Source organism: Carlito syrichta, unplaced genomic scaffold (assembly GCF_000164805.1).
Source record: "Carlito syrichta isolate Samal-C Ts95f unplaced genomic scaffold, Tarsius_syrichta-2.0.1 Scaffold311675, whole genome shotgun sequence".
Taxonomy (NCBI): domain Eukaryota; kingdom Metazoa; phylum Chordata; class Mammalia; order Primates; family Tarsiidae; genus Carlito; species Carlito syrichta.
The window spans coordinates 3,744-17,800 of NW_007255771.1; the positions used below are offsets into that span (position 1 = coordinate 3,744).

At 47.7% G+C, this 14,057-nt stretch overlaps 1 protein-coding gene across 1 annotated transcript in view; it reads left to right on the plus strand.

Moving 5' to 3' along the window:
• Positions 1 to 13,586: 13,586 nt before the first annotated feature.
• The window catches only part of PRND (prion like protein doppel), a 954-nt gene continuing 483 nt past the window's right edge, over positions 13,587 to 14,057 (plus strand). Inside the window, exon 1 of the mRNA XM_008068920.1 lies at positions 13,587 to 14,046. Coding sequence (XP_008067111.1) covers positions 13,587 to 14,046 — 460 coding nt within the window. The remainder of the gene's footprint in view (positions 14,047 to 14,057) is intronic.

Genomic DNA, 14,057 nt, shown 5'->3' on the forward strand with positions numbered 1-14,057 from the left:
ACCATGCCCAGTGTGATTGCTGTTTCCATCATGCAGACAGAGAGACGATTATTATAGACCAGACTAGCCCAAAAGGACAGTTTCCAGCCTCCAGTTAAAGCTATGGACCTTTGTTGAAGAAAGTTTCCTTCATAAATTAATGAATGAAAACATGCTCTGTGTATATTTTCTAGAAACAGTATACATAGTCTGGAATTAGATCTTGTGGTTCTGTTTGTGCTTATGGGAAAGCACATGATTACCAAACTTCTGCCTATAGTGAAGCAGACACATATAAAGTAAAACTTGGAAAAATTTTCTGCAAAAAAAACAAAAAAAACAAAACATGCTCAATCAAGCCCAGATTCCCCACATAAAATCTGCTAAGATTGAGAATTTTTAGACTGAGAATTTTACAAGCAAGAATTCCCTCTGCTACCCCTGGAAGAGGCTCACTGTGGCTCGGCTACAAGTCTGATTTCTTTTTTTCCTTCTTTCTTTTCTTTCTTTCTCTTCTTTTCTTTTCTTTCTTTCTTTCTTTTTTTTTTTTTTTTTTTGAGACAAGATCTCACTTTGTCACTCAGGCTGGAGTGCAGTGGTACAGTCCAGGTTCACTGAAGCCTTGACCTCCTGGGCACAAGTGATCATCCTGCCTCAGCCTCCTGAGTAGCTGACACTACAGGTGTGCACTACCATGCCTGGTTTACACATCCAGTTTCAACCAGCCAGAGTTGCCACATTCCCCAAGGCTACCAGGAGATGAACTTAACAAATAAACCAGGAAGGGCTGCTTGGCTCTGTCCAGCCAAGTTATGGAAAATGCCGGCAAAAAACCATCATCTTGCTTTTCACCCTGAAGAGTAATTGAACAACAGAAACATTGTCTCATTAGATGTCTCTCAAAAACCACAATATAAAACGGAAGAGCATTTGTGTCCTCCAGAATGAAGGGCAACCTTCATAATAACACCCTGTGCAATAAATCAAAAAAATTAACCAGGTGTTGTAGCGCGCCTGTAGTTCCAGCTACTTGGAAGGCTGAGGCGGAAGGATTGCTGGAGCCCAGCAGGAGGAGGCTGCGGTGGCCGGGAGCAGCCACTGCACTCTAGTCTGGGTGACAGGTGAGACTCCACCTCAAAAAAAAAAAAAAAAAAACCCTGTGCACCAGACAACACTAATGAGCAATAAAATTAAAGTATTTTTACATGCTACAGTAGGGATGAATCTTGAAAACATTATACTAAGTTAAAGAACCCAGTCACAAAATACCACATGTTATATGGTTTAATTTATATGACATATCTAAAACAGGTAAATCTGTAGAGACAAAAGGTAGATTCATGGTTGCAAGGAGTTTGAGGGAGGTGGAAGACAGGAAGCAAAGGTTTATGGCTATAGGATTTCTGTCTGGTGTGATAAAATGTGGTGGAATTAGGCTGGGCATGGTATCTCAGGCCTGTAATCCCAGCACTTTGGTGGGGGGCCAAGGAGAGAGGATTGCCTGAGCCCATGAGTTTGAGACCAGCCTGGGCAACATAGTGAGACCTCGTCTCCACAAAAAAAATAAAAATATTAGCCAGGCATGGTGACCCATGCCTGTTGTCCCAGTTACTCAGGAGGCTAAAGCAGAAGGATTGCCTGAGTCCAGGAGGTCGAGGCTGTGGTGAGCCATGATCATGTCACTGGAGTGCAGTGGCATGATTACAGCTCACCACTGCACTCCAGCCTGGGTGATAGAGTGAGATCTTAACGTTAAAAAAAAAAAAAAGTGCTGGAACATCTTTATGACTGCACTAAATATCCCTGAAGGTGTACTTTGAAATAATGAATCTCATATTATGGAAATTAACTCAATGAAGCTGTTATTTTTTTAAAACATAGACTTACCTATCCCTCTTACCTGAAGGAAATGAGAGGGGACAGGGAGGTTTAGGCAGTTGACGGAGGCTTAATCTGCTGTGAGAACATTTCTGCCCACTTGTCTTGCTCACAAGTATTCCAGAAAATAATCTGTACAGAAGCATTAATAGCCTTGGGTCCAGTATATTTATATACACTTGGACACTTGGTCCTCAATCTTTTCTGGTCACAAAGTCAAAGGTTAAGTCATTGAACCTGAAAAATGGAATATGACATTCTTGACCTTTAAAGAGGTAAGAAAAGTGAACAGGAGCACAGCAATGTTTAATCATAGAGCGGTTGAGATGAAAACCCGCTGGCTCCTGCTCTGGGGTATAAGACTTCGGAGCCTGGTGATATCAGGAACTGATGGAATCATTGCCAGAAAAACAGGCCTCTCATCCACATGTGTCAGGAATGCAGTCTCCTTCCTTCAGCGTTAAGTATTAAAATGTCCTCAAGGAAAAGCTCTGGGTCTTTGATGAATGAATGAATGTTCAGGGGCCTGGAAGTTGCAGCAGCTTTTCTGACTACTCATAATCCAGTAGAAAAGGCAACCACAGGAAGTCAGAAAAAGTGCTGCAACTTCCAGGCCCCTGAACATTCATCCACCTGGTGGAAACTTGACCCTTTTCCTGAAGACATTTCTCCGCCCTCTGAATCGGCCCAGCTATTCCTCACAGGAAAGTTATGCCGCTGACTAAGGGCACTCCCTTCTCGGGCTCTGAGCTGTTGGCAAGATGGGGCGGCATGAACGCCAGGCCTGGAAGAAGGGAGGCCCTCCTGTGAGCACCAGCATCCTCACTGCCCTCACTGCATCCCAGTCTTACTCATCTGGACCAGTCTGTCCTATTCAGAGGCTTTGCTGGGTCCTTTAAGAACCAGACATCCAGGGCATGGGGCTTAAAAAAACAATAGAACTGGACATCCCTTCTGAGTCAAGCATGGTGACTTTTGGCCTTCCCTTCACTGGCCCAGTCCTGCTTCCCTAACCATCATCTCACACCTGCTTGGCATGTCCACTCAAGGTCAGGAGAGCAGAGAAGACAGAAGAGAGGTATTGGTTCCTATCCAGTTGGAAAACCAGGAATTGTCCAAGTGGCAGCTGAAGTGAAGGGGAGAGGGGACCCAGTCAATCCTTCGAATCAAGGACACCGTGGAGAGGGGTGTGGTCCGCGAAGGTGCACCTAGGCCGAAAGCTTGTTCCTCCCCCAACCCCGAGGTGACCATCCTCCAGGCCTGGAAAAGAGAATGCATTGTTCCATCAAGTTAGTCCTCCCCAGGACTACAAAGCTGAGTCAAGCAGAAAAACTTGCAGGGCAGAAGCAGTTTAAAATAAATCCATGAGAATACCATAAAAATCAGCTGCTCCCCTTCCAACCCTCCCCCGCCACAGCTCTTCTGTAAATCCAGCCCTCCATTGGGACGCCTGTAACAGGACACTCCCCTCAGCCTGTCCTCACTTCTCTGCAAGAACCAGCCTCACCCTTCAGACACATCAGGAATCCTCCCCTTAGACTCCTCGAAGCTACTTACATCCATTTTCTCATGCTGTTCTCTACATCTAGAACGTCTTCCCTGCCCTCATCTCCAACTGGCAAACTCCTACATATACATCAAGACCCAACTGAAATGTCTATCCCTGACTGCCTTGGATATCTTTGTCGGTCTAGTGAAACCTATGGATACTGCTCCACTAACGCTTTCATTTTTTTTATTTCATTCAGTAGCTGTAGGGATGTAAGTGGTCAGTATAATGTTTTTAAACGCATAAAAAATGTATGTTACAAAAGAAATTAGACTGAAATATAGTTATCAAAATATTTTAATACTCATTCAATTTAAATATCTGAAAACTCACTAAACAGAACCTACTGAGGAGCCTGGTAACAAACTAATTTCACAGTGCTACATGGAAAGGCTATTTCGGAGTCTGCCACACCCAGAATTAGGTTGGCCAGCTCATCCTGGCTCACCCCCATACTTTCCCATTTTAGCACAGAAAATCCCATGTCCTGGAAACTCTCTCAGCCCAGCTAATTTTTGATTTATTGTAGAGATGAGGTCTCACCAAGTTGCCCAGGCGGGTCTCGAACCCGCAGGCTCAGGCAATCCACTTACCTCAGCCTCCCAAGGCGCGGGATTACAGGCTGAGCCACCGAGCCCGGCTTATTCTGCCCTTTATTAAGGGTGTTAAGTTTGTAAGAATTTATGGAATTTTGTACAGAAATTTACTGAATTTTAAAGCACGTACACTTCTCTGTATATATGTTATATATTTATTTTTTTAAGTCAGAGCATTACTTTGTCCACCCAGACAGGAGGGCAGTGGCACGATCAAGGCCCATGGCAGCCTCAATCTCTGGGCTCAGGCGATTCTTCTGCCTCAGCCTCCTGAGTATGAGACTAGAGGCACGCGCCACCACACCCAGCTAATCTTTTTATTTTTGTAGAGACAAGGTCTCGTGATGTTGCCTAGGCTAGTCTCAAAACCTGGACTCAAACAATCCTCTAACCTCGGCCTCCCAAAGCGCTGGAATTTCGGGCATGAGCCACTGCACCCGGCCTGTACATTATACTTTAATAAAAGCATTTAAGATGTTGGATCCCCATTCCCATCTCTTGTTGGATCTAGTTCCTGCCGCCAACACTGCTGAAAGCTAACCTCCCTCCCGCATGTCCCACTTGGTTGGCTCTGCAGCCTGGCCACTACATCACCCCAACAAATGCGTCCCGTCTCTGCAATGCTTTCATCTTCCTCTTGCTGAGGGTGACCACAGACCCAGCTCCGAGCACAAACCTCCTCAGCCTTTGCCAGTTGCCTTCACAACTGTAATGTTTAGTTAGGATTTCTGGCAGGCCAGTTATTATCATGTGACCACATGCCTGTGTATTCCAAGCAGCTTTTAGACCATAGCTTACCACACTTGACGCTATTTCAAGGGAAGAATTTATATTGAATTCTACAATTCCAACTGTGCCAAACAGGTTGACAGCATTCATCTGTGGCAGCCCTGACAGTGGTGGGAGCAGTGGGCAGGATACCCGTCGCACAGATGTGAAAACTGATACTCAGTGTGAACTTAGCCCCCCCCAAACATGCCCAGTAAACATACCATTTATTGTCTGAGGCGAATGGTGCCTTACACGAGACAGAAAAGGCCAGAGCTCTTCCATAACTGGTGGTACAATCACGAGGCAGAGCAACGGGCTAGCGATTAGAACCCAGGTCTCTGCTCCTGCGTACGCTCACTGCAGCACCCTGGGGACGAAAATCACCCTGGGAAGCCAAGATGTCATTACTCTGACACAGTAACAGCTGGCCTCCAAACCTGTTCCAGGTAACCTCATCCTAGCTGAGTGAGGCCTTTCTCCTTTTGGACATTTTCCTACATATTTAGGGAGAGATGACAAACTGGAGACCAAATTAGCGATTAATTATGCTGGGTTTTTTGTTTGTTTTTGTTTGTTTGTTTAACCAGGGTCTCACTCTGTCTCCCAGACGCATACCAGCACCTCCAGATAATTTTTTTTATTTTCTATAGAAATGAGGTCTTGCTATGCTGCCTAGTCTGTCTTTGAACTCCAGCAATCCTGGGCAATTGCTGGACTCCAGAAATCTTTCCCTCTCGGCCTCCCAAAGGGTTGGGATTAGACATGAGCCACTGCGCCCAACCTGATCATACTTTTAAAAACATGAGAGACAAGGAGAAATGTGGAGGGGAGGCTGAACAAGGAACTTTCAAATGGCAGCCGAGTCTGGCATCCTCTGCCTTCTTCAGATGCCCAGGTTTTCTGCCCTTTTCCCAGCCACTCCTTTCTGGATAGCACTGAGAGATGATCGCCTTAAAGCACAGCCTTCTTCCTGCGACCCGCCCCAAGCCTTCCGTGGTTCTTTCTCTTCCTATCTTCACACCTCCAACACCCCACTCTACACACACTGAGTGAAGCCCACACAGCATGTGGATCTGTCTTCAGTGGTTCCCGCTCTACCAGGATGACCCCTGTCCTGACTCCCTGTCATCCCCCCACACTCCATCCCACTCCCCGCCCTGAGTCAACCCCTCATAGCCAAACTCTGAACACTACGCTCTGGCCAGGGAAGGGCAGAGACCTTCAGAGGAAATGACCCTTGGATTCGCATGGCATTTGCTTCTTCAAGCTATACGTCAACAACTGTACACCATGGAATTACAACTACTGCCATGACAGGTCTCCACCGTGAATTTTTAAATATTTTTTCATCTTTTTAAATTTATTTTTTTAAAAGACGAGATCTCTCTCCCTCTGTTACCTAGGCTGGTTTTGAACTCCTGGGCTCAAGCAATCCTCTCACCTTGACCTCCCAAAGTGCTGGGATTACAGGCATGAGTCACCATGCCTGGCCCAATCTTTCTTTTTTAACTAATGATAATGTTGTTGCATTTATGTCTGTTAAACTTCCTCTTGCTGCTTCTGTATATCCCAGTCTGCTGTGAATTGGAGTGGTGAACCAGCCCTCTGTCGCGGGTCAAGGGATTAAAGGGAATCTAGATGAATCTAGATTCTAGACACTACGCTGGGTTCAGGGAAAATGCATGTGAATGAAACACAGTCCTTCAACTTCTGGAGCTCAGTAGAGCATGTGAATGGGATGCCCGGATGACTACAAGAATAGGCTCTGTGCCAAGTGCCATGGGAACTTCGTGGAGACTTCTGGCTGTGCTTGAGAGGAGAGTGGGCAAATCACGGAGGAAGGTGGCACTTAAGATTTGTACAAAGCCATAATCAGAATTCTAAGAATACATAAGCTGGGCCGGGCACAGTTTGGCTCACGCCTATAATCCCAGCACTTTGGGAGGCCAAGACAGAAGAATCGCTTGAGCCCAAGAGTTCGAGACCAGGCTGGGTAACATAGCAAGACCTTGTGTCCACAAAAAAATAAATATAAAAAAATTAGCCAGGCATGGTAGCACATGCTTGTAGTCCCAGATAATCGGGAGGCTAAGCTGAGAGGATCATTCGAGCCCAGGAGTTCGAGGCTGTGGTGAGCCATAATCATGTCACTGCATCCCAGCCTGGACAACAGAATTACTTTGACTCATTTAAAAAAAAAAAAAAAAGGCCAGGCACAATGGCTCACGCTGGTAATCCCAGCACTTTGGAAAGCAGAGAATTACTTGAGTTAGGGGTTTGAGACCAGCCTGAGCAATATGGTGAGACCTCTACAATAAATCCAAAAATTAGCCAGTCATGGTGGCACGCACCTGTGTTTCCAACTACTTGGAAGACTGAGGCGGAAGGATCATCGAGCCCAGCAGGTCGAGACTGCAGTGGCCGTGAGCATGCCTCTGCACTCCAGCCTGGGTGACAGAGGGAGACTGCAACTGAAAAAAAAATGTAAAACTTTTTTTTAGAAAGCAGAATGTAGGCATATTCTATGACCCAGTGTCTACTTTTTTTTTTTAACAGAGATTTTGGGGTACAAGTAAGAGTCAGCTACACATGCAGGCTGCGTGCAGGTGAAGTTTGGGCCTTCACTGGTTTATGACCAGGTATCCTTTGTGTTGTTACATGCCCCGCCCCTTGTTCCCCTAGCAGTTCCCAGTGACTGTCACTCCCTCCCTTATCCTCGTGTGACTGGTGATCAGGTCCCACTTATGAGTGAGAACATGTGGCATTCAGCTCTTTGTTTCTGTAATAGATCACTAAGTATGATGGTCTCCAGCTCCACCCAGTTTGTAAGTCTACTTTTGAGGGTACATATCTAACAGAAATATGGTCACCAAGAGGAACAGGCAAGAATGTCCATAGCAACAGTGTTCATAAGAGCCCAAATCAGAATCCACCCAAATGTCCACTGACAGGGAAATGGTTGAGTAGATTGTGGACTATTCTCACAATGGAATGAACAAACTGCAACCACACACAATACAGGTGAATCTCACAGATGCAATATGAGCACAAATCAGACACAAAAGATTACATTCTATGTAATTTATTTCTATGAAGTACAAAAACAGATCTAGCTAATCTATGGTATAGGAATCAGAAGTCAGGACAGGAGAAGCGATGGTGACCTGAGGGGACTTGAGGAAGCTTAAAGGGTGCTATAATAGCCAGGCTCGGTGGCTCAGCCTGTAATCCCGCGCCTTTGGGAGGCTGAGGTGAGTGCATTGCCTGAGCCCGCGGGTTCGAGACCCGCCTGGGCAGCAAGACCTCATCTCTACAATAAATAATAATAATAATAAAAATCAGCCGGGCATGGTAGCACATGCCTGTAATTCCGGCTACTCGGAAGGCTGAGGTGGAAGGATCGCCGGAGCCCAGCAGGTCGAGGCTGCGGTGGCCGGCAGCGGCCACTGCACTCCAGTCTGGGCGACAGAGTGAGACTCCAACTCAAATAAAAAAAGCGTGCTGTAATGTTTGGCTTCTTAATCTGGGTGCAAATTTCATGGGTGTATTTAGTTTGAAAAAATACATAATGCTGTGCAATTAGAATATATGTGCTTTCTGTGTGAATATTAGACTTCACAAAAAATTAAGCATGTCTTTTGTCTTAGTCTGTTCAGGATGCTATAACAAAATGCTGTAGACTGAGTAGTTTATTTCCCATAGCCCTGGAGTCTGGCAAGTCCAAAATCAAGGCACCAGCAGATCTGGTGTCTGGTGAGATGTGCTTCCTGATTTTTAGATGGCCGTCCTTTGCTGTGTCCTCACAGTGCAGAAGTGACAAGGGAGCACTCTCAGACCTCTTGTCCAAGGACATTACCACCATCATGAGATCTCCACCCTGATGACTAATCACCTCCCAAAGGACCACCTACTTGACCTTGGGGTTAGGATTTCAACGCATGAATTTTGGGAGAAACACAAACATTCAGACCATAGCAGCTATTTAGATAGCAATGCAGCTATGTAATAAGCATTATTTTCCAAATCACATTTGAATGGTTTATCTGCCATTGGGTCACGAGCTTCTTTAGCAATGGAACCTGGCTTGCCATCTTATGCTCTCACTTCCTTGGCACAAATATGGTGGGTGATCTTCCCACACAGTAACCTCTCCAGGTATAATTGGTTTGGCACGAAAGGATGTATCCTACTGATCACCATACCTGTTTTTTTTTTTTTTTTTTTTTGAGTGGGGGTTTCACTCTGTCACCAGGTTGGAGTGCAGGGGCATGATCATGGCTCACTGCAGCCTTGACTTCCCAGGCTCAGGTGATCATTTCACCTCAGCCTATTAAGTAGCTAAGACTATAGGCGTGCGCCACCACACACAGTTTTGTTTTTTTTTGTTGTTTTTTTTTAGAGACGAGGTCTTGGCTATGTTTGCCCAGGCTGCACTGTACTTATTTATCAAAGCTTTCAAACTGGCCCAAGATTTGATCAAAGGTAGAAATGGACAAAATGATGACCCATCTGTGCATTCTAGGATTCAGCCTTTCCCTGTGGCTTTTTTAAAAATCTGCATAATTTTCTATTGTTCATACATTTGAGAGAAATGGGGCATAGATCCAGCCCTGCAGTGTCCATTTCATTCCTCCTGTTCTCTCAAAGATGATCTACGCATAATTATACTCCTCGTTTAATTGTCAACTGCCAGAAGCTGTAATCTACCTGGCCCTGGTCTCTCGGCTCTTCTGAGGAAATGAAGGTTCTTTCACTAATTCCTGGCTGCTTGTTCATCTTTACAGGCAGGGAAGCTGGGTGCAAGGCAGGAATGGGACTGTTCTGCATCCTTTTTTTTTCAAATGAATGCATTTATTTTTATTTCAGAGCTGTGGGGTACATGTGAGGATTTGCTACAGAAGTAAATCTCGTGCAGGTGAGGTTTGGGCTTCCAGCCAGTTTTGCATTCTTTGCATCTGGTTAACAGTTTTCTCGCCTTGTTTGCAGCGTCCCGAGCTCCTCCTTCTTCCCAGCATTTGCAGAGTCTTCCACACTCCTCTGTGCCTTTGAAAACAGCCTTTTGTTCACTGACAAGAAGAATCTGCAGCCTCATCAGCTCCAAACCAACCTCCCACCACCCTCTGGGCAAAGCCCTACTCAGAAGGGGGACGGGAAAAAGAGGGGCGGAGGGGGGCTGGGGATGATTGTGCCTGGTGGAGACAGGCAGGGGGACAGTACATGAAGTTCGGAATGGAGCAATGGGCCTGCTGGGGCTGCCCTGGCCGCCTGGCTGGGTGACCTTGGGCCTATCTAGGCCTGTGACCTCACAGTACGAAGGAGCAAGGCTAGAGGCTGCTATGTCTTTTCTAGCTTTAAACACTCCGACCTTAAGCATCTAGACAGTAAACAAAACTGGACTGACACTTGTCTCTACATAGTGAAATATTTGGAGATTTTCTTTCTTCCTCTCCATTTTGCTAATAGTCTTTATAAGATTACAGAGCTGCATTTGTTTTGTGCGTATTTACAAACACAAAGAGACTGTGATTCTAAAAAGAAAATAGAAAGGTTTTTTTAAGCTAGGAGAATGAAATAAATTTAGAAAAGAAAGACAGAGGAGAAAGAAAGGCCCCTCTGAAGGCCCGAACCCATCTAGAGTTTTAGAAGCTCCTGCAGGGACTGCTTGGCCGCGGGGGTTTCCCACTTCCAGGCTGCAAAGTCTTCGTAAGTTCTCTGGCGCCATCTGCTGGTCAGCTCAGAAGCAACAGCTTAATTTGGTTTTTAAAAGGGGCTCTTGAAGCAAATCAGGGGTGAACGCTGATGGCGTCACATTCAGGATAAAATCACATTCTATTTACACGCAAGTCTTGCCCCATACTCACCTCCAGAATTCATTTTTTCTTTTGCCTTGCAGTAATGACTGCAACAGGGTCAACTGAGCAGGTCCCTTCTGTCTCCCAATAACTACGAGCCTCATGTCATGAAAAACCCAGTTAGGAGTCTCCAGCCTTCCTTCCCCATGGCACTTGGAAGCCATGGAGAGGAGAAGTCACTCTGAAGAACCCACTTTCAGCTCCACCATCTTTGAATGGGGTTGGTTACTTCTCAATGCGTCCCTGCTTCCGGGATTTCCACAGATCTTTAAGTCACTGGCCTGGGCTAATTTAGTCCTTCAAGCATTCCCACGTCATATCAAGCAGCCCAAAGTGCTGGGAAGTCCTCTTATTTGTCCTTCCACCTGCATTCGTCCTGCTTTCCCACTACTCCATGGAAGTGTGACTCCTCACTCCCTATAGGTCCCGCCTTCAGGGCATGGTGGTCCTGATGAAACTCACCTGCTTTCCAAGGTGCCCCTCCCCACAGAGGCTGTCCAGGTCAGACCCCTCTGCTGCCTGAGGCAGGTCTCTAGGTGCAGGGCAGTAAGATTTGTGGAAGCCCCTCCATCCTAAGTATTAATGGGGGCAGGTATTTTCCTGATAACACTTCTAATTCCAATTCTAAAAGGCACGTCTCAAGTCTTTCTGGACTTCAAGAAGATCATCACATGGTTTCTATTAGTAAAGAGTGATGACAAGAGCCATCCTTTCCAGGATGAAGTAGTGGCCCAGGAACCCCTGATTGGTCCCGCTGTGGAGGGAAGGGTGGCCATATTTGGAGAGCTGCAGGAATGCCCCCTCCCCCAGCAGCTCCTATATAGCTGGACAGGCCTGGCTGCCAAGAGGGTGTGCTGGAAGACTGTGCATTGCGAGGCTCCAGAGGCAAACTCCCAGGGAGAGCCCAAGGTATGTGGGGAGGCACTTCTGCGGTCAGGGCTACTGGGCTCTAGCCAGGTCTCCACCACAGGTGGAAAATCATGCGATGATTTCTTTATGCCACATCCCGGGATGGTCCCAAGGGAGGGGGGACTTGAGAGGAGGGTCAGTCATCACTGGTCTTGCATTTCTATATGTGGGTGCTACAATAAAATGCTTCTTGAGGGTTGGCTGGGTGGGATTTTGTTTTGCTTTTAAGTCTTTGCCTATGAAAACTAATTTCTTTCCCAAGAATGCTGTGCTTTCTTTTTTAATTTGACTTACCTGCAATGATCTATTATGTTCTTATTCTTGTTTAAGATTTCTCATACCAAGAGGTATGAGCTGATGACATGGGTGTTGCCTTTATTTCGGAGGCTAGTGAATGTTTGCTTCATGCTTGGGTCTTTTTGGAAACAGCCAGTCTGTGTTCGCTGTACTTAGGGGGGTGAAAAGGGGGACTCTGGGGGCCTGGAGGCTCATCCCCGCTATGGGACAAAGACCAGGCAATACCCACAAGCAAGGAAAGGTCACTGAGGCCTCTCTGCAAGATTTTGGAGATGACTGAATGTGCTCTTAGGCTATGTTTTGCCTTTAAAATACACACACATACACACACACATAATAACCAGTGTCACATCAGAGGTGAACATTTTAACAGAGGGACATTAGACACTTTTAGGATTGCTGCAGGGGGACGGTGGAGGGCATTAGCGGCTAAACAAGCTAGCTCTTAACCTCCTACAGCTCTGGCACTTCTGACCCACAGGAACTTGACCTAGGAGACAGCTTAGGCACACTCCGCTATGGGAACTTTTTCTGGATCCCTGGTCCACACGGATTTGGCCCAGGTACAGGCATACTCTGAGAGCTGGCCTTGGGGGGTGGGTTCCCCAACAGCTATTGTCACGTCAGGAGCCAGACGCGACAGGTTAGCTGGAAGGGATGGGAGGGGGGCTTTCCCAGGGCATCAACAGCAGCAGCCATCACAAACTTGACCCAGGACCCTCTTGGTGTCCTCACAGGCCCTCCTGTCCTCCCCTTCATCTCACTTTCTCAAACATTCCTCAAGGGCCTTTGCTCTTTGCTCTTTCACTCAGCTTAGGAGCCATCACGCCCAGTGAGTCAAAGCACAAAGCGTGAGCATCATCCCTCCTGAAACCCCGCTGGACAGTGGCATCGTTAGTGGGCACAAGGGCCACGGCCTCAGACAGAGCTGAATTCAAATCTGCCACCTCTGACTTTGCAGCCTGGGGCAAATTTCTTAACTTCTCTGAATCCCAAGGCAACATTTATAAAATGAGGATAACTTTCCCAAGGCGAGAATTAAGTTAGACTGTGCCAGAGAAGGGCTTATCACAGTGGCTGGCATATAGTAAGTGTGCAATAAAAAAGCTAGGATGAGCAGGGAGTCACCCTCTCCTCTAGAAGTGACAATAGAAAGGTTGCCTAGGGCACAGCTTGACCCCTTGACATGGGAAGGCAGGGGTCCATCACTCCTTTCCATCTTTCTTCCCCTTCCCTCGCTCTTGACCGCAAAGCCCTTAGGTCAGCACCCAGTGACTCTCTTAGGACAGGTGGCAGAATGTGCCCGAGACAGTGCCAGTTTAGAGCAATAGATCATAAAGAGGGAAGATTCAAAACATGGCCTGTGCCCACAAGCACCTGATTCCAACGCTTCTACTGTGTATTCTTCCCAGGGACGCTTGATTTAAAAGACCTGGGAGTCCCGAGGAAACCCACGCATATCATTACCTATTTATCTTTTTGCATGCGTCTTCAAAGGCTTTCTAACCGCAGCTGCAGCTTCTTCTCTGTCTGAGACAGCCAGGATCAGGCCCCCAGTGAACCCAGTCCCAAGCAGTAGCAAAAAGACTCGCCGCTCGGGTTAACCCCGTACAGTCCGAGCACGGGGAGAGACTCTGCTTTTGAGAAAACGTACATGGTGCAAGGCGGGGGGCCTGGGAGCGGGGCGGAGTCGGGGGAGGAAGCGGACAGGGACCGGACTCCGACCGCGGGCCGTTCCTCCCGCAGATCCCGACCATGAGGAAGCCCCTGGGCGGATGGAGACTGGCCGTCGTGTGTGTCCTGCTCCTCGGCCTCCTGTCCGCGGCCCGAGCGAGGGGCATCAAGCACAGGTTCAAGTGGAACCGGAAGGCCTCGCCGAGCGCCGCGCGGGTGACCGAGGCCCGCGTGGCCGAGAGCCGCCCGGGCGCCTTCATCCGGCGGGGCCGAAAGCTGGACATCGACTTCGGGGCCGAGGGCAACAAGTACTACGAGGCCAACTACTGGCAGTTCCCCGACGGCATCCACTACGACGGCTGCTCCAAGGCCAACGTCACCAAGGAGCTGCTGGTCGCCGGCTGCATCAACGCCACCCACGCGGCCAACGCGGCCGAGCGCCCCCGGGAGGCGCGGGACGACCCGCTGCACCAGCGCGTGCTGGGCCGCCTGGTCCGCGAGCTCTGCTCCGCCAAGCACTGCGACTTCTGGCCGGAGCGGGCGGCGGCCCCC